The sequence below is a fragment of the Salmo salar genome, unplaced genomic scaffold (genome assembly GCF_905237065.1).
Source record: "Salmo salar unplaced genomic scaffold, Ssal_v3.1, whole genome shotgun sequence".
NCBI classification, from domain to species: Eukaryota; Metazoa; Chordata; class Actinopteri; order Salmoniformes; family Salmonidae; genus Salmo; species Salmo salar.
In genome coordinates this window covers 13,107-33,885 of record NW_025550934.1, presented here as the reverse complement: position 1 = coordinate 33,885, position 20,779 = coordinate 13,107, and the positions used below count along the sequence as shown (strand labels likewise).

Sequence of the window (20,779 nt, the reverse complement as noted above, 5' to 3'; positions counted from 1 at the left end):
GCGACCAGAGGAAGAGACCAGGTAGTCGTTTCATTCCCCGTCTCCAACAGTAGTCAACCCAGGTTAGCGGCCAAACCCACCAACTGGTCCTGTGAATCTCTGAAACCGGTCCCTTACCTTCAGGCCTTTATTGGCCACGGCCCGTCTGTAGAAGGCCTTCTTATTGGCTGGCTCCAGCCTCAGGGCTGAGTCACAGTCCTGCTTGGCTTCAGCAAACATATCTAGCTTCAGGAAGCACAGCGCTCTAAGGACAGAATGTAATACAACAGTATTATAGTGTATCTCTATGGAGGCAGAATGTAACAACAGTATTATAGTGTATCTCTATGGAGGCAGAATGTAATACAACAGTATTATAGTGTATCTCTATGGAGGCAGAATGTAATACAACAGTATTATAGTGTATCTCTATGGAGGCAGAATGTAATACAACAGTATTATAGTGTATCTCTATGGAGGCAGAATGTAACAGTATTATAGTGTATCTCTATGGAGGCAGAATGTAACAACAGTATTATAGTGTATCTCTATGGAGGCAGAATGTAATACAACAGTATTATAGTGTATCTCTATGGAGGCAGTATGTAACAACGTATTATAGTGTATCTCTATGGAGGCAGTATGTAACAGTATTATAGTGTATCTCTATGGAGGCAGAATGTAATACAACAGTATTATAGTGTATCTCTATGGAGGCAGAATGTAACACAGTATTATAGTGTATCTCTATGGAGGCAGAATGTAACACAACAGTATTATAGTGTATCTCTATGGAGGCAGTATGTAATCCAGTATTATAGTGTATCTCTATGGAGGCAGAATGTAATACAACAGTATTATAGTGTATCTCTATGGAGGCAGTATGTAATACAACAGTATTATAGTGTATCTCTATGGAGGCAGAATGTAATACAACAGTATTATAGTGTATCTCTATGGAGGCAGAATGTAATACAACAGTATTATAGTGTATCTCTATGGAGGCAGTATGTAATACAACAGTATTATAGTGTATCTCTATGGAGGCAGAATGTAATACAACAGTATTATAGTGTATCTCTATGGAGGCAGAATGTAACAACAGTATTATAGTGTATCTCTATGGAGGCAGAATGTAAACAACAGTATTATAGTGTATCTCTATCGAGGCAGAATGTAATACAACAGTATTATAGTGTATCTCTATGGAGGCAGAATGTAATACAACAGTATTATAGTGTATCTCTATGGAGGCAGAATGTAATACAACAGTATTATAGTGTATCTCTATGGAGGCAGAATGTAACAACAGTATTATAGTGTATCTCTATGGAGGCAGAATGTAATACAACAGTATTATAGTGTATCTCTATGGAGGCAGAATGTAATACAACAGTATTATAGTGTATCTCTATGGAGGCAGAATGTAATCAGTATTATAGTGTATCTCTATGGAGGCAGAATGTAACAACAGTATTATAGTGTATCTCTATGGAGGCAGTATGTAACAACAGTATTATAGTGTATCTCTATGGAGGCAGAATGTAATACAACAGTATTATAGTGTATCTCTATGGAGGCAGAATGTAACAGTATTATAGTGTATCTCTATGGAGGCAGAATGTAATACAACAGTATTATAGTGTATCTCTATGGAGGCAGAATGTAACACAACAGTATTATAGTGTATCTCTATGGAGGCAGTATGTAATACAACAGTATTATAGTGTATCTCTATGGAGGCAGTATGTAATACAACAGTATTATAGTGTATCTCTATGGAGGCAGAATGTAACACAACAGTATTATAGTGTATCTCTATGGAGGCAGAATGTAATACAACAGTATTATAGTGTATCTCTATGGAGGCAGAATGTAATACAACAGTATTATAGTGTATCTCTATGGAGGCAGAATGTAACAACAGTATTATAGTGTATCTCTATGGAGGCAGAATGTAACAACAGTATTATAGTGTATCTCTATGGAGGCAGAATGTAACAGCTCATACAATCAGCCTCTCTTGTATTTTCTTGCACCAAGACAAACTGCAGTGTTTTAACATTGATAACCCTGTCATTTCTCTGTCGTTCTCAACCCTTCCCTAAGGTCGTGTGTGTGTGTTGTAAAGCTGGCCTTTTGTTGTTCACACTATGTGGCTGTGGAGTGTGTACTGTGACTGGCTGTACACACAGGGCTTTATGCAGAACAGGACATGAACACAAAGGTAGGGTGCAGTGAGTCATGTCAGCGAGGCCAGCCCTTTCCTCTCTACGGTACAGTACACTCTGTCAACACTGACAACACTACTCTACCTGCTATTGAGGAGGAGAGGAGAGGGATGGGGGGAGAGGAGGAGGAGAGGAGAGGGAGAGGATGAGGAGAGGAGGGGGAGGGGAGGTGGAGAGGAGGAGGAGAGGAGAGGCGGGATGGGAGAGGATGAGGGAGAGGAGGGGGAGAGGAGGAGGATAGGAGAGGCGGGATGGGAGAGGATGAGGGAGAGGAGGGGGAGAGGAGAGGCGATGTGGGAGAGGATGAGGGAGAGGAGAGGCAGGTTGGGAGAGGAGAGGCGGGATGGGAGAGGAGGGGGAGAGGAGAGGGAGAGGAGGAGGAGAGGATGAGGGAGAGGATGAGGGAGAGGATGAGGGAGAGGAGGGGGAGAGGATGAGGGAGAGGATGAGGGAGAGGAGAGGGAGAGGATGAGGGAGAGGAGGGGAGAGGATGAGGGAGAGGAGAGGGAGAGGAGAGGGAGAGGATGAGGGAGAGGATGAGGGAGAGGATGGGGAGAGGAGAGGATGAGGGAGAGGATGAGGGAGAGGAGGGGGAGAGGAGAGGATGAGGGAGAGGATGAGGGAGAGGAGAGGATGAGGGAGAGGAGGAGGAGAGGAGGAGGGAGAGGAGAGGAGGGGGAGAGGAGGGGGAGAGGAGAGGATGAGGGAGAGGATGAGGGAGAGGAGAGGCAAAATGTTTCGCAACAGAAAGTGACAATAAGCGTTTCTTATTGGCCAAGTTCAGGTAGTCCGTCCCTGTTTCAGTCCGTTTGTTCCGTTTTGGTGCCTAATGAATAGGACCCAGGTTTCCCATCCCAGGAGAGACCGTGATGCATGTCTTTCTAGGACAACTTACGCTCCGCTACCCTGTTCTGTGTTACACACTGAGTGAGTGAGTGAGTGAGTGAGTGAGTGAGTGAGTGAGTGAGTGAGTGAGTGAGTGAGTGAGTGAGTGAGTGAGTGAGTGAGAAGAGAGAAAGCACAGAGAGAGAGAGAGAGAGCACAGAGAGAGAGCAAGCACAGAGAGAGAGAGAGAGCAAGCACAGAGAGAGAGAGAGCAAGCACAGAGAGAGAGGGAGAGCACAGAGAGAGAGCACAGAGAGCACAGAGAGAGAGAGAGAGCACAGAGAGCACAGAGAGAGAGCACAGAGAGAGAGCACAGAGAGAGAGCACAGAGAGAGAGAGAGAGAGAGAGAAAGCACAGAGAGAGAGAGAGAGAGCACAGAGAGAGAGAGAGAGGGAGAGGGAGAGGGAGAGAGAGAGAGAGAGAGAGAGAGAGAGAGAGAGAGAGAGAGAGAGACAGAGAGACAGAGAGACAGAGAGACAGAGACAGAGAGAGAGAGAGAGAGAGAGAGAGAGAGAGAGAGAGCACCCTGCTGTTCCTGTTTCTATTTCTACACTACAGCAACACATCTGATTAGTCTGACTGGATTTACTGACCTCATGGCAGACGGGTTAGAGCGGACTGGCTGGGGTTAGAGCAGACTGGCTGGGGTTAGAGCGGACTGGCTGGGGTTAGAGCGGACTGGCTGGGGTTAGAGCGGACTGGCTGGGGTTAGAGCGGACTGGCTGGGGTTAGAGCGGACTGGCTGGGGTTAGAGCGGACTGGCTGGGGTTAGAGCGGACTGGCTGGGGTTAGAGCGGACTGGCTGGGGTTAGAGCAGACTGGCTGGGGTTAGAGCGGACTGGCTGGGGTTAGAGCGGACTGGCTGGGGTTAGAGCTGACAGACCGAGGTTCTGTTACCACCGGTTACACAGACGGACCGGGGTTCTGTTACCACCGGTCACACAGACGGACCGGGGTTCTGTTACCACCGGTCACACAGACGGACCGGGGTTCTGTTACCGCCGGTTACACAGACGGACCGGGGTTATGTTACCGCCGGTTACACAGACGGACCGGGGTTCTGTTACCACCGGTTACACGAACCGGGGTCCTGTTACCACCGGTTACACGAACCGGGGTTCTGTTACCACCGGTTACACAGACGGACCGGGGTTCTGTTACCACCGGTTACACGAACCGGGGTTCTGTTACCACCAGTTACACAGACCGGGGTTCTGTTACCACCGGTTACACAGACGGACCGGGGTTCTGTTCCCACCGGTTACACAGACGGACCGGGGTTCTGTTCCCACCGGTTACACAGACGGACCGGGGTTCTGTTCCCACCGGTTACACAGACCGGGGTTCTTGTTGCAAATGTATTAAAAATAAAAAACAGATATCTTATTGACATATGTATTCAGACCTTTTGCTATGAGACTAAATTGAGCTCAGGTGCATCCTGTTTCCATTGACCATCCTTGAGATGTTTCTACAACTTGATTGGAGTCCACCTGTGGTAAATTCAATTGATTGGACATGATTTGGAAAGGCACACACCTGTCTATATGAGGTCTCACAGTTGACTGAGCATGTCAGAGTAAAAACCAAGCCATGAGGTTGAAGGAATTGTCCGTAGAGCTCTGAGACAGGATTGTGTCGAGGCACAGATCTGGAGAAGGGCACCAAAACATTTCTGCAGCATTGAAGGTCCCCAAGAACACAGTGGCCTCCATCGTTCTTAAATGGAAGAAGTTTGGAGCCACCAAGACTCTTCCTAGAGCTGGCCGCCCGGACAAACTGAGCAATCAGGGGGAGAAGGGCCTTGGTCAGGGAGGTGACCAAGAAACCGATGATCACTCTGACAGAGCTCCAGAGTTCCTCTGAACCTTCCAGAAGGACAACCATCTCTGCTGCACTCCACCAATCAAGGCCTTTATGGTAGAGTGGCCAGACAGAAGCCACTCCTCAGTAAAAGGTACATGACAACCCACTTGGAGTTTGCCAAAAGGCACCTAAAGGACTCTCAGACCACGAGAAACAAGATTCTCTGGTCTGATGAAACCAAGATTGAACTCTTTGGCCTGAATGCCAAGCGTCACGTCTGGAGGAAACCTGGCACCATCCCTACGGTGAAGCATGGTGGTGGAAGCATCATGCTGTGGTTTTTCAGCCGCTGGCAGACTGTAGTTAAAATTTCCGTTCCGCCCCCCAGCTTGGACACCGAATCTTGTCCCAGCATCCGGACTTGAACCTGATCGAACATCTCTGGAGAGACCTGAAAATAGCTGTGCAGCGACGCTCCCCATCCAACCTGACAGAGCTTGAGAGGATCTGCAGAGAAGAATGAGCTCCCCAAATACAGGTGTGCCAAGCTTGTAGCGTCATACCCAAGAAGACTCGAGGCTGTAATCGCTGCCAAAGGTGCTTCAACAAAGTACTGAGTAAAGGGTCTGAATACTTATGTAAATGTGATATTTCATTTTGTCTTATTATTTGTAAAAAAAATCAAAATTAAAACCTGTTTTTGCTTTGTCATTATGGTGTATTGTGATGTCATTATGGGGTATTGTGATGTCATTATGGGGTATTGTGATGTCATTATGGGGTATTGTGATGTCATTATGGGGTATTGTGATGTCATCATGGGGTATTGTGATGTCATTATGGGGTATTGTGATGTCATTATGGGGTATTGTGTGCAGATTGAAGAGGGGGGGGGGGGGGGGAAACAAGTTAATCCATTTTAGAATAAGGCTGTAACTTAACAAAATGTGGAATAAGTCAAGGTGTTTGAATACTTTCAGAACGCCCCTGTACATGTTAGGATGAAGTAGACACGGACAGGTCCTTACCTGTTGGTGTAGACGGGACATTCCTCTGGTTTCAGCTTAAGGCATTCACTGTACGTCCTCACAGCCTCCTGGAACTGGCCTTTCTTCACAAACTCATTCCCTTCTTGTTTCAGTGAATTGAAACAGACTTCTGCTTTTTGAGCTGCAAGGCAAAGCAAGAAACGGTGTTGGTTGAGTAAATGTGTGACATCATACTGAGTAATTTGACCAAAATGTTTTTATTATTTTGTAAGAATCGTATTTCACTAAAATAAGTGAGTGGTAATTTTGTCCTTAAAATCCAGGGTAAAAATAGGTCAAATCAGCAGTCATTCATGTGATAACGGACAGCTAATCAATTAGACCACTGGGGTGTTCTGGGAAAAAGCTGCCAGCTCCGTTCTTCCATTAATCACAGTTAAAACATAAATTATGGTTGGCTGCAGCACGGCCCTGGGACTGGGGCTGAGGCTGGGACTGGGACTGGGGCTGGGACTGGGACTGGGACTGGGGCTGGGACTGGGGCTGGGGCTGGGGCTGGGACTGGGGCTGGGACTGGGACTGGGACTGAGGCTGGGGCTGGGGCTGGGACTGGGGCTGGGACTGGGGCTGGGACTGGGACTGAGGCTGGGACTGGGACTGGGACTGGGGCTGAGGCTGGGGCTGAGGGTGGGACTGGGGCTGGGACTGGGGCTGGGACTGGGGCTGGGGCTGGGACTGGGACTGAGGCTGGGACTGGGGCTGGGGCTGGGACTGGGACTGAGGCTGGGACTGGGACTGGGGCTGGGACTGGGGCTGGGGCTGGGACTGGGACTGGGACTGAGGCTGGGACTGGGGCTGGGACTGGGGCTGGGACTGGGACTGGGACTGAGGCTGGGACTGGGACTGGGACTGGGACTGAGGCTGGGACTGGGACTGGGACTGAGGCTGGGACTGGGGCTGGGGCTGGGACTGGGACTGAGGCTGGGACTGGGACTGGGACTGGGGCTGGGGCTGGGGCTGGGGCTGGGACTGGGGCTGGGACTGGGGCTGGGACTGGGGCTGGGGCTGGGACTGGGACTGGGACTGAGGCTGGGGCTGGGACTGGGACTGAGGCTGGGACTGGGACTGGGACTGGGGCTGAGGCTGGGGCTGAGGGTGGGACTGGGGCTGGGACTGGGGCTGGGACTGGGGCTGGGGCTGGGACTGGGACTGAGGCTGGGACTGAGGCTGGGACTGGGACTGGGACTGAGGCTGGGGCAAGGACTGGGACTGAGGCTGGGACTGGGACTGGGGCTGGGACTGGGGCTGGGACTGGGACTGGGACTGAGGCTGGGACTGGGGCTGGGACTGGGGCTGGGACTGGGACTGGGACTGGGGCTGAGGCTGGGACTGGGACTGGGACTGGGGCTGGGGCTGGGACTGGGACTGGGACTGGGGCTGGGGCTGGGACTGGGACTGAGGCTGGGACTGGGACTGAGGCTGGGACTGGGACTGGGACTGGGACTGGGGCTGAGGCTGGGACTGGGGCTGGGGCTGGGGCTGGGGGGGCTGAGGGTGGGACTGGGGCTGGGACTGGGGCTGGGACTGGGACTGAGGCTGGGACTGAGGCCGGGACTGGGGCTGAGGCTGGGACTCTAATCATTGTCCTGTTATAAAGACTCCAGCAGCAGACAGTCTGTCTCCTCTCTCTGTCCCCCTCCAGTCTGTCTCCTCTCTCTGTCCCCCTCCAGTCTGTCTCCTCTCTCTGTCCCCCCCAGTCTGTCTCCTCTCTCTGTCCCCCTCCAGTCTGTCTCCTCTCTCTGTCCCCCTCCAGTCTGTCTCCTCTCTCTGTCCCCCTCCAGTCTGTCTCCTCTCTCTGTCCCCCTCCAGTCCTCCAGCAGACAGTCTGTCTCCTCTCTCTGTCCCCCCAGTCTGTCTCCTCTCTCTGTCCCCCACCAGTCTGTCTCCTCTCTCTGTCCCCCTCCAGTCTGTCTCCTCTCTCTGTCCCCCTCCAGTCTGTCTCTTCTCTCTGTCCCCCTCCAGTCTGTCTCCTCTCTCTGTCCCCCCCAGTCTGTCTCCTCTCTCTGTCCCCCCCAGTCTGTCTCCTCTCTCTGTCCCCCTCCAGTCTGTCTCCTCTCTCTGTCCCCCCCAGTCTGTCTCCTCTCTCTGTCCCCCTCCAGTCTGTCTCCTCTCTCTGTCCCCCTCCAGTCTGTCTCCTCTCTCTGTCCCCCCCAGTCTGTCTCCTCTCTCTGTCCCCCTCCAGTCCTCCAGTAGACAGTCTGTCTCCTCTCTCTGTCCCCCCCAGTCTGTCTCCTCTCTCTGTCCCCCCCAGTCTGTCTCCTCTCTCTGTCCCCCCTCCAGTCTGTCTCCTCTCTCTGTCCCCCCCAGTCTGTCTCCTCTCTCTGTCCCCCTCCAGTCTGTCTCCTCTCTCTGTCCCCCTCCAGTCTGTCTCCTCTCTCTGTCCCCCCCAGTCTGTCTCCTCTCTCTGTCCTCCAGCAGACAGTCTGTCTCCTCTCTCTGTCCCCCCCAGTCTGTCTCCTCTCTCTGTCCCCCTCCAGTCTGTCTCCTCTCTCTGTCCCCCCCAGTCTGTCTCCTCTCTCTGTCCCCCTCCAGTCTGTCTCCTCTCTCTGTCCCCCCCAGTCCTCCAGTAGACAGTCTGTCTCCTCTCTCTGTCCCCCTCCAGTCTGTCTCCTCTCTCTGTCCCCCTCCAGTCCTCCAGTAGACAGTCTGTCTCCTCTCTCTGTCCCCTCCAGTCCTCCAGCAGACAGTCTGTCTCCTCTCTCTGTCCCCCCCAGTCTGTCTCCTCTCTCTGTCCCCCTCCAGTCCTCCAGTAGACAGTCTGTCTCCTCTCTCTGTCCCCCCCAGTCTGTCTCCTCTCTCTGTCCCCCCCAGTCTGTCTCCTCTCTCTGTCCCCCTCCAGTCTGTCTCCTCTCTCTGTCCCCCCAGTCTGTCTCCTCTCTCTGTCCCCCTCCAGTCTGTCTCCTCTCTCTGTCCCCCTCCAGTCTGTCTCCTCTCTCTGTCCCCCTCCAGTCTGTCTCCTCTCTCTGTCCCCCCCCAGTCTGTCTCCTCTCTCTGTCCCCCTCCAGTCTGTCTCCTCTCTCTGTCCCCCCCAGTCCTCCAGTAGACAGTCTGTCTCCTCTCTCTGTCCCCCTCCAGTCTGTCTCCTCTCTCTGTCCCCCCCAGTCTGTCTCCTCTCTCTGTCCCCCCCAGTCTGTCTCCTCTCTCTGTCCCCCTCCAGTCTGTCTCTTCTCTCTGTCCCCCCCAGTCTGTCTCCTCTCTCTGTCCCCCCCAGTCTGTCTCCTCTCTCTGTCCCCCCCAGTCTGTCTCCTCTCTCTGTCCCCCTCCAGTCTGTCTCCTCTCTCTGTCCCCCCCAGTCTGTCTCCTCTCTCTGTCCTCCAGCAGACAGTCTGTCTCCTCTCTCTGTCCCCCCCAGTCTGTCTCCTCTCTCTGTCCCCCTCCAGTCTGTCTCCTCTCTCTGTCCCCCCTCCAGTCTGTCTCCTCTCTCTGTCCCCCTCCAGTCTGTCTCCTCTCTCTGTCCCCCCAGTCTGTCTCCTCTCTCTGTCCCCCTCCAGTCTGTCTCCTCTCTCTGTCCCCCTCCAGTCTGTCTCCTCTCTCTGTCCCCCCCAGTCTGTCTCCTCTCTCTGTCCCCCTCCAGTCTGTCTCCTCTCTCTGTCCCCCCCAGTCTGTCTCCTCTCTCTGTCCCCCTCCAGTCTGTCTCCTCTCTCTGTCCCCCTCCAGTCTGTCTCCTCTCTCTGTCCCCCCCAGTCTGTCTCCTCTCTCTGTCCCCCCCCAGTCTGTCTCCTCTCTCTGTCCCCCCCCAGTCTGTCTCCTCTCTCTGTCCCCCTCCAGTCTGTCTCCTCTCTCTGTCCCCCTCCAGTCTGTCTCCTCTCTCTGTCCCCCCCAGTCTGTCTCCTCTCTCTGTCCCCCCCAGTCTGTCTCCTCTCTCTGTCCCCCCCAGTCTGTCTCCTCTCTCTGTCCCCCTCCAGTCTGTCTCCTCTCTCTGTCCCCCCTCCAGTCTGTCTCCTCTCTCTGTCCCCCTCCAGTCTGTCTCCTCTCTCTGTCCCCCCCAGTCTGTCTCCTCTCTCTGTCCCCCCCAGTCTGTCTCCTCTCTCTGTCCCCCCCAGTCTGTCTCCTCTCTCTGTCCCCCTCCAGTCTGTCTCCTCTCTCTGTCCCCCCCCAGTCTGTCTCCTCTCTCTGTCCCCCCCCAGTCTGTCTCCTCTCTCTGTCCCCCCCAGTCTGTCTCCTCTCTCTGTCCCCCCAGTCTGTCTCCTCTCTCTGTCCCCCCCAGTCTGTCTCCTCTCTCTGTCCCCCTCCAGTCTGTCTCTTCTCTCTGTCCCCCCCAGTCTGTCTCCTCTCTCTGTCCCCCCCAGTCTGTCTCCTCTCTCTGTCCCCCCCAGTCTGTCTCCTCTCTCTGTCCCCCCCAGTCTGTCTCCTCTCTCTGTCCCCCCCAGTCTGTCTCCTCTCTCTGTCCCCCTCCAGTCTGTCTCCTCTCTCTGTCCCCCTCCAGTCTGTCTCCTCTCTCTGTCCCCCTCCAGTCTGTCTCTTCTCTCTGTCCCCCTCCCTTCCTCCAGTCCTCCAGACTATAAGACCATTGAAGGTTCCAGCTCACAGCAGAAAGAGGATGAAGAATGATGACGATGATGATGCTGATGATGCTTGCTGCACAGAAAATGTCACCCTATTCCCTATTGCACTGCGTTTAACCCTGGGCTCTGGCCAAAGGTAGTGCACTATATAGGGAATAGGGTGCTATGGGCTCTGGTCAGAATTAGTGAACAACATAGGGAGTAGGGGGTCATTGTGGACTCATGCTGTGAGTCAGGCTGAATGTAGTCTCTCGTGACAGAGGAAACGGCTGGTCAGCGGAACGCAGGTTAGCTTCTGGGTGACGACACTCTTAGAAAAATAGGTGCTATCTAGAACCTAAAAGAGTTATTCAGCAGTCCCCGTAGGAGAAACCTTTGAAGAACCCTTTTTGGTTCCAGGTAGAACCCTTTTTGGTTCCAGGTAGAACACTTTTTGGTTCCAGGTAGAACCCTTTTTGGTTCCAGGTAGAACACTTTTGGTTCCAGGTAGAACACTTCTGGTTCCAAGTAGAACCCTATTGGGTTCCATGTAGAACCCTTTTCCCCAGAGAGTTCTACGTGGAACCCAACAGAGTTCTTTCCTGGAACCAAAAAAAGGGTTCTCCTACGGTGGACAGCCGAAGAACCCCCGTTGGAACTCTTTTCTTCTAAGAGTGTGGACCCCCCCCCCACTACCTGCGTGGTGCTTGGCCTTCTCTGCTCTGGCCTGTAGGACCTCAGCGCTGGGCGGTTCCTCCCTGCGGTGCTGCTGAGCTGACAGCGGGACCAGAGGGATCTCAGGGAGTTTCTCTCTCCACTGCTCTCCATCCTGCTCTATCAGTAACCTCGTGATCCTGGAGGAACCAGACGTACAGGAGAGAGACACACACACACACACACACACACACACACACACACACACACACACACACACACACACACACACACACACACACAGATCGTGTTATCCTCCCAGCTGTCCCTGCTGTTATGCAAGCAGCAGGACAGTGTATAAATAGCATGGAGCTGCAGTAGCTAGAGGACTGGAGGACTGCAGGTAATTCACACTACAACCGTTGTGCTTGAAGAAGATGGACGTCTGAGCTGGAGTCTTTAGTTTAAGGGGAATCTGACCTTTCAAACAAATCTCAATCACTTCGTATAGTTGTTACTGCAGGGTGGATCAATTCTGTTAACTTTCCAAAAATGTCCAGGTTTACCTGTTAACACAGTCTAATGAGGGTGGGGTAGTTTACCTGTTAACACTGTCTAATGAGGGTGGAGTAGTTTACCTGTTAACACTGTCTAATGAGGGTGGGGTAGTTTACCTGTTAACACTGTCTAATGAGGGTGGAGTAGTTTACCTGTTAACACTGTCTAATGAGGGTGGAGTAGTTTACCTGTTAACACTGTCTAATGAGGGTGGAGTAGTTTACCTGTTAACACTGTCTAATGAGGGTGGAGTAGTTTACCTGTTAACACTGTCTAATGAGGGTGGAGTAGTTTACCTGTTAACACTGTCTAATGAGGGTGGAGTAGTTTACCTGTTAACACTGTCTAATGAGGGTGGGGTAGTTTACCTGTTAACACTGTCTAATGAGGGTGGAGTAGTTTACCTGTTAACACTGTCTAATGAGGGTGGGGTAGTTTACCTGTTATCACTGTCTAATGAGGGTGGAGTAGTTTACCTGTTAACACTGTCTAATGAGGGTGGAGTAGTTTACCTGTTAACACTGTCTAATGAGGGTGGAGTAGTTTACCTGTTAACACTGTCTAATGAGGGTGGAGTAGTTTACCTGTTAACACTGTCTAATGAGGGTGGAGTAGTTTACCTGTTAACACTGTCTAATGGGGGTGGAGTAGTTTACCTGTTAACACTGTCTAATGGGGTGGAGTAGTTTACCTGTTAACACTGTCTAATGAGGGTGGGGTAGTTTACCTGTTAACACTGTCTAATGAGGGTGGGGTAGTTTACCTGTTATCACTGTCTAATGAGGGTGGAGTAGTTTACCTGTTAACACTGTCTAATGAGGGTGGAGTAGTTTACCTGTTAACACTGTCTAATGAGGGTGGAGTAGTTTACCTGTTAACACTGTCTAATGAGGGTGGGGTAGTTTACCTGTTATCACTGTCTAATGAGGGTGGAGTAGTTTACCTGTTAACACTGTCTAATGAGGGTGGAGTAGTTTACCTGTTAACACTGTCTAATGGGGGTGGAGTAGTTTACCTGTTAACACTGTCTAATGAGGGTAAAGGTGAGGGTGGAGTAGTTTACCTGTTAACACTGTCTAATGAGGGTGGAGTAGTTTCCCTTTTAACACTGTCTAATGAGGGTGGAGTAGTTTACCTGTTAACACTGTCTAATGAGGGTGGAGTAGTTTACCTGTTAACACTGTCTAATGGGGTGGAGTAGTTTACCTGTTAACACTGTCTAATGAGGGTGGAGTAGTTTACCTGTTAACACTGTCTAATGAGGGTGGAGTAGTTTACCTGTTAACACTGTCTAATGAGGGTGGAGTAGTTTACCTGTTAACACTGTCTAATGAGGGTGGGGTAGTTTACCTGTTAACACTGTCTAATGAGGGTGGGGTAGTTTACCTGTTAACACTGTCTAATGAGGGTGGAGTAGTTTACCTGTTAACACTGTCTAATGAGGGTGGGGTAGTTTACCTGTTAACACTGTCTAATGAGGGTGGAGTAGTTTACCTGTTAACACTGTCTAATGAGGGTGGAGTAGTTTACCTGTTAACACTGTCTGAGGGTGGAGTAGTTTACCTGTTAACACTGTCTAATGAGGGTGGAGTAGTTTACCTGTTATCACTGTCTAATGAGGGTGGAGTAGTTTACCTGTTAACACTGTCTAATGAGGGTGGAGTAGTTTACCTGTTAACACTGTCTAATGGGGTGGAGTAGTTTACCTGTTAACACTGTCTAATGGGGGTGGAGTAGTTTACCTGTTAACACTGTCTAATGAGGGTGGAGTAGTTTACCTGTTAACACTGTCTGAGGGTGGAGTAGTTTACCTGTTATCACTGTCTAATGAGGGTGGAGTAGTTTACCTGTTAACACTGTCTAATGAGGGTGGAGTAGTTTACCTGTTAACACTGTCTGAGGGTGGAGTAGTTTACCTGTTATCACTGTCTAATGAGGGTGGAGTAGTTTACCTGTTAACACAGTCTAATGGGGGTGGGGTAGTTTACCTGTTAACACTGTCTAATGGGGGTGGGGTAGTTTACCTGTTAACACTGTCTAATGAGGGTAAAGGTGAGGGTGGAGTAGTTTACCTGTTAACACTGTCTAATGAGGGTGGGGTAGTTTACCTGTTAACACTGTCTAATGAGGGTGGAGTAGTTTACCTGTTAACACTGTCTAATGAGGGTGGAGTAGTTTACCTGTTAACACTGTCTAATGAGGGTGGAGTAATTTACCTGTTAACACTGTCTAATGAGGGTGGAGTAGTTTACCTGTTAACACTGTCTAATGAGGGTGGGGTAGTTTACCTGTTAACACTGTCTAATGAGGGTGGAGTAGTTTACCTGTTAACACTGTCTAATGAGGGTAAAGGTGAGGGTGGAGTAGTTTACCTGTTAACACTGTCTAATGAGGGTGGAGTAGTTTACCTGTTAACACTGTCTAATGAGGGTAAGGAGTAGTTTACCTGTTAACACTGTCTAATGAGGGTGGAGTAGTTTACCTGTTAACACTGTCTAATGAGGGTGGAGTAGTTTACCTGTTAACACTGTCTAATGAGGGTAAAGGTAGGGTGGAGTAGTTTACCTGTTAACACTGTCTAATGAGGGTGGGGTAGTTTACCTGTTAACACTGTCTAATGAGGGTGGAGTAGTTTACCTGTTAACACTGTCTAATGAGGGTGGGGTAGTTTACCTGTTAACACTGTCTAATGAGGGTGGGGTAGTTTACCTGTTAACACTGTCTAATGAGGGTAAAGGTGAGGGTGGAGTAGTTTACCTGTTAACACTGTCTAATGAGGGTAAAGGTGAGGGTGGAGTAGTTTACCTGTTAACACTGTCTAATGAGGGTGGAGTAGTTTACCTGTTAACACTGTCTAATGAGGGTGGAGTAGTTTACCTGTTAACACTGTCTAATGAGGGTGGAGTAGTTTACCTGTTAACACTGTCTAATGAGGGTGGAGTAGTTTACCTGTTAACACTGTCTAATGAGGGTGGGGTAGTTTACCTGTTAACACTGTCTAATGAGGGTGGAGTAGTTTACCTGTTAACACTGTCTAATGAGGGTGGAGTAGTTTACCTGTTAACACTGTCTAATGAGGGTGGAGTAGTTTACCTGTTAACACTGTCTAATGAGGGTGGAGTAGTTTACCTGTTAACACTGTCTAATGAGGGTAAAGGTGAGGGTGGAGTAGTTTACCTGTTAACACTGTCTAATGAGGGTGGGGTAGTTTACCTGTTAACACTGTCTAATGAGGGTGGAGTAGTTTACCTGTTAACACTGTCTAATGGGGGTGGAGTAGTTTACCTGTTAACACTGTCTAATGAGGGTGGAGTAGTTTACCTGTTAACACTGTCTAATGAGGGTGGAGTAGTTTACCTGTTAACACTGTCTAATGAGGGTAAAGGTGAGGGTGGAGTAGTTTACCTGTTAACACTGTCTAATGGGGTGGAGTAGTTTACCTGTTAACACTGTCTAATGAGGGTAAAGGTGAGGGTGGAGTAGTTTACCTGTTAACACTGTCTAATGAGGGTAAAGGTGAGGGTGGAGTAGTTTACCTGTTAACACTGTCTAATGAGGGTGGGGTAGTTTACCTGTTAACACTGTCTAATGAGGGTGGAGTAGTTTACCTGTTAACACTGTCTAATGAGGGTGGAGTAGTTTACCTGTTAACACTGTCTAATGAGGGTAAAGGTGAGGGTGGAGTAGTTTACCTGTTAACACTGTCTAATGGGGTGGAGTAGTTCACCTGTTAACACTGTCTAATGAGGGTGGAGTAGTTTACCTGTTAACACTGTCTAATGAGGGTGGAGTAGTTTACCTGTTAACACTGTCTAATGAGGGTAAGGTGAGGGTGGAGTAGTTTACCTGTTAACACTGTCTAATGAGGGTGGAGTAGTTTACCTGTTAACACTGTCTAATGAGGGTGGAGTAGTTTACCTGTTAACACTGTCTAATGAGGGTGGAGTAGTTTACCTGTTAACACTGTCTAATGAGGGTGGAGTAGTTTACCTGTTAACACTGTCTAATGAGGGTGGAGTAGTTTACCTGTTAACACTGTCTAATGAGGGTGGAGTAGTTTACCTGTTAACACTGTCTAATGAGGGTGGGGTAGTTTACCTGTTAACACTGTCTAATGAGGGTGGAGTAGTTTACCTGTTAACACTGTCTAATGAGGGTGGAGTAGTTTACCTGTTAACACTGTCTGAGGGTGGAGTAGTTTACCTGTTAACACTGTCTAATGAGGGTGGAGTAGTTTACCTGTTAACACTGTCTAATGAGGGTGGAGTAGTTTACCTGTTAACACTGTCTAATGAGGGTGGAGTAGTTTACCTGTTAACACTGTCTAATGAGGGTGGAGTAGTTTACCTGTTAACACTGTCTAATGAGGGTGGAGTAGTTTACCTGTTAACACTGTCTAATGAGGGTGGAGTAGTTTACCTGTTAACACTGTCTAATGAGGGTGGAGTAGTTTACCTGTTAACACTGTCTAATGAGGGTGGAGTAGTTTACCTGTTAACACTGTCTAATGGGGGTGGAGTAGTTTACCTGTTATCACTGTCTAATGGGGGTAAAGGTGAGGGTGGGGTAGTTTACCTGTTAACACTGTCTAATGAGGGTGGAGTAGTTTACCTGTTAACACTGTCTAATGAGGGTGGAGTAGTTTACCTGTTAACACTGTCTAATGAGGGTAAAGGTGAGGGTGGAGTAGTTTACCTGTTAACACTGTCTAATGAGGGTGGGGTAGTTTACCTGTTAACACTGTCTAATGAGGGTAAAGGTGAGGGTGGAGTAGTTTACCTGTTAACACTGTCTAATGAGGGTGGGGTAGTTTACCTGTTAACACTGTCTAATGAGGGTAAAGGTGAGGGTGGGGTAGTTTACCTGTTAACACTGTCTAATGAGGGTGGAGTAGTTTACCTGTTAACACTGTCTAATGAGGGTATGGGGTGGAGTAGTTTACCTGTTAACACTGTCTAATGAGGGTGGGGTAGTTTACCTGTTAACACTGTCTAATGGGGGTGGAGTAGTTTACCTGTTAACACTGTCTAATGAGGGTGGAGTAGTTTACCTGTTAACACTGTCTAATGAGGGTGGGGTAGTTTACCTGTTAACACTGTCTAATGAGGGTGGAGTAGTTTACCTGTTAACACTGTCTAATGAGGGTAAAGTGAGGGTGGAGTAGTTTACCTGTTAACACTGTCTAATGAGGGTGGAGTAGTTTACCTGTTAACACTGTCTAATGAGGGTGGAGTAGTTTACCTGTTAACACTGTCTAATGAGGGTAAAGGTGAGGGTGGAGTAGTTTACCTGTTAACACTGTCTAATGAGGGTGGAGTAGTTTACCTGTTAACACTGTCTAATGAGGGTAAAGGTGAGGGTGGAGTAGTTTACCTGTTAACACTGTCTAATGAGGGTAAAGGTGAGGGTGGAGTAGTTTACCTGTTAACACTGTCTAATGAGGGTAAAGGTGAGGGTGGGGTAGTTTACCTGTTAACACTGTCTAATGAGGGTGGGGTAGTTTACCTGTTAACACTGTCTAATGAGGGTAAAGGTGAGGGTGGAGTAGTTTACCTGTTAACACTGTCGTGTGCAGCCTGCACACTGATATCTATCTGTAGCACGGTCTTGTAATCCACGTAGGCCTGTCGGTACCGCTCCATAGTCTCATAAGCCATGGCTCTGCGTAGGAGGGGCTTCAGGGAGAAGGGCTGCAGCTCCAAGGACCTGCCGGTTTAAATAGAATGAGACTGAGGACAGGAAGGGATCAAGCCTGGCCCTGTATATACCTACAGTACAGTACCTAGCTACCTAGCGCATGTAGCATGAGACTGAGGACAGGAAGGGATCAAGCCTGGCCCTGTATATACCTACAGTACAGTACCTAGCTACCTAGCGCATGTAGCATGAGACTGAGGACAGGAAGGGATCAAGCCTGGCCCTGTATATACCTACAGTACAGTACCTAGCTACCTAGCGCATGTAGCATGAGACTGAGGACAGGAAGGGATCAAGCCTGGCCCTGTATATTCCTACAGTACAGTACCTAGCTACCTAGCGCATGTAGCATGAGACTGAGGACAGGAAGGGATCAAGCCTGGCCCTGTATATACCTACAGTACAGTACCTAGCTACCTAGCGCATGTAGCATGAGACTGAGGACAGGAAGGGATCAAGCCTGGCCCTGCATATACCTACAGTACAGTACCTAGCTACCTAGCGCATGTAGCATGAGACTGAGGACAGGAAGGGATCAAGCCTGGCCCTGCATATACCTACAGTACAGTACCTAGCTACCTAGCATGAGGCTGAGGACAGGAAGGGATCAAGCCTGGCCCTGTATATACCTACAGTACAGTACCTAGCTACCTAGCATGAGACTGAGGACAGGAAGGGATCGAGCCTGGCCCTGCATATACCTACAGTACAGAACCTAGCTACCTAGAGCATGTAGCATGAGACTGAGGACAGGAAGGGATCAAGCCTGGCCCTGTATATACCTACAGTACAGTACCTAGCTACCTAGCGCATGTAGCATGAGACTGAGGACAGGAAGGGATCAAGCCTGGCCCTGTATATACCTACAGTACAGTACCTAGCTACCTAGCTACCTAGCGCATGTAGCATGAGACTGAGGACAGGAAGGGATCAAGCCTGGCCCTGTATATACCTACAGTACAGTACCTAGCTACCTAGCGCATGTAGCATGAGACTGAGGACAGGAAGGGATCAAGCCTGGCTCTGTATATACCTACAGTACAGTACCTAGCTACCTAGCGCATGTAGCATGAGACTGAGGACAGGAAGGGATCAAGCCTGGCTCTGTATATACCTACAGTACAGTACCTAGCTACCTAGCTACCTAGCATGAGACTGAGGACAGGAAGGGATCAAGCCTGGCTCTGTATATACCTACAGTACAGTACCTAGCTACCTAGCTACCTAGCTACCTAGCATGAGACTGAGGACAGGAAGGGATCAAGCCTGGCCCTGTATATACCTACAGTACAGTACCTAGCTACCTAGCGCATGTAGCATGAGACTGAGGACAGGAAGGGATCAAGCCTGGCCCTGTATACACCTACAGTACAGTACCTAGCTACCTAGCGCATGTAGCATGAGACTGAGGACAGGAAGGGATCAAGCCTGGCCCTGCATATACCTACAGTACAGTACCTAGCTACCTAGCGCATGTAGCATGAGACTGAGGACAGGAAGGGATCAAGCCTGGCTCTGTATATACCTACAGTACAGTACCTAGCTACCTAGCATGAGACTGAGGACAGGAAGGGATCAAGCCTGGCCCTGTATATACCTACAGTACAGTACCTAGCTACCTAGCTACCTAGCATGAGACTGAGGACAGGAAGGGATCAAGCCTGGCCCTGTATATACCTACAGTACAGTACCTAGCTACCTAGCGCATGTAACATGAGACTGAGGACAGGAAGGGATCAAGCCTGGCCCTGTATATACCTACAGTACAGTACCTAGCTACCTAGCGCATGTAGCATGAGACTGAGGACAGGAAGGGATCAAGCCTGGCCCTGTATATACCTACAGTACAGTACCTAGCTACCTAGCGCATGTAGCATGAGACTGAGGACAGGAAGGGATCAAGCCTGGCCCTGTATATACCTACAGTACAGTACCTAGCTACCTAGCTACCTAGCGCATGTAGCATGAGACTGAGGACAGGAAGGGATCAAGCCTGGCCCTGTATATACCTACAGTACAGTACCTAGCTACCTAGCGCATGTAGCATGAGACTGAGGACAGGAAGGGATCAAGCCTGGCCCTGCATATACCTACAGTACAGTACCTAGCTACCTAGCGCATGTAGCATGAGACTGAGGACAGGAAGGGATCAAGCCTGGCTCTGTATATACCTACAGTACAGTACCTAGCTACCTAGCTACCTAGCATGAGACTGAGGACAGGAAGGGATCAAGCCTGGCCCTGTATATACCTACAGTACAGTACCTAGCTACCTAGCGCATGTAGCATGAGACTGAGGACGGGAAGGGATCAAGCCTGGCCCTGTATATACCTACAGTACAGTACCTAGCTACCTAGCGCATGTAGCATGAGACTGAGGACAGGAAGGGATCAAGCCTGGCCCTGTATATACCTACAGTACAGTACCTAGCTACCTAGCGCATGTAGCATGAGACTGAGGACAGGAAGGGATCAAGCCTGGCTCTGTATATACCTACAGTACAGTACCTAGCTACCTAGCGCATGTAGCATGAGACTGAGGACAGGAAGGGATCAAGCCTGGCCCTGTATATACCTACAGTACAGTACCTAGCTACCTAGCGCATGTAGCATGAGACTGAGGACAGGAAGGGATCAAGCCTGGCCCTGTATATACCTACAGTACAGTACCTAGCTACCTAGCTACCTAGAGCATGTAGCATGAGACTGAGGACAGGAACGGATCAAGCCTGGCTCTGTATATACCTACAGTACAGTACCTAGCTACCTAGAGCATGTAGCATGAGACTGAGGACAGGAAGGGATCAAGCCTGGCTCTATATATACCTACAGTACAGTACCTAGCTACCTAGAGCATGTAGCATGAGACTGAGGACAGGAAGGGATCAAGCCTGGCCCTGTATATACCTACAGTACAGTACCTAGCTACCTAGCGCATGTAGCATGAGACTGAGGACAGGAAGGGATCAAGCCTGGCCCTGTATATACCTACAGTACAGTACCTAGCTACCTAGCGCATGTAGCATGAGACTGAGGACAGGAAGGGATCAAGCCTGAAGTTTTGGCTTCCCCCAAAAATGTACCGATAAAAAAAAAATATATATATATATATTTTTCGTCTCTGTGTTTTCATAACTTTCCTTCAATTCGCAAGAGGCTGAATGTATCTCACCACAGAAAGTATCCGAGCGAGCGAAACAGCGCCCCCTCTGTATGTGTAGGCCATCTATCTGATGCAGTATCACATTGCTGCCGCCCGTAGCATTGAATACAAGTGAAGCCAGCGAGCATTTCACCACCCTTGTAAAAAATTAATATATATATATATATATATATATATATATATATATATATATATATATATATATATATATATATATAATAATAATAGCCAATCAGCGTTGAGCTAAACTGAGTGAGCTCAACTGTGAATGG

At 49.5% G+C, this 20,779-nt stretch overlaps 1 protein-coding gene across 1 annotated transcript in view; it reads right to left on the bottom strand.

The window, feature by feature from the left end:
- Nucleotides 1-20,779, bottom strand: part of LOC123740271 (sperm-associated antigen 1A) — a gene marked incomplete at its 5' end in the record, with an annotated part of 33,075 nt that overhangs the window by 249 nt on the left and 12,047 nt on the right. The window contains 4 exon segments of the mRNA XM_045714119.1: nt 118-244; nt 5,931-6,072; nt 11,132-11,289; nt 17,201-17,353. Coding sequence (XP_045570075.1) covers nt 118-244; nt 5,931-6,072; nt 11,132-11,289; nt 17,201-17,353 — 580 coding nt within the window.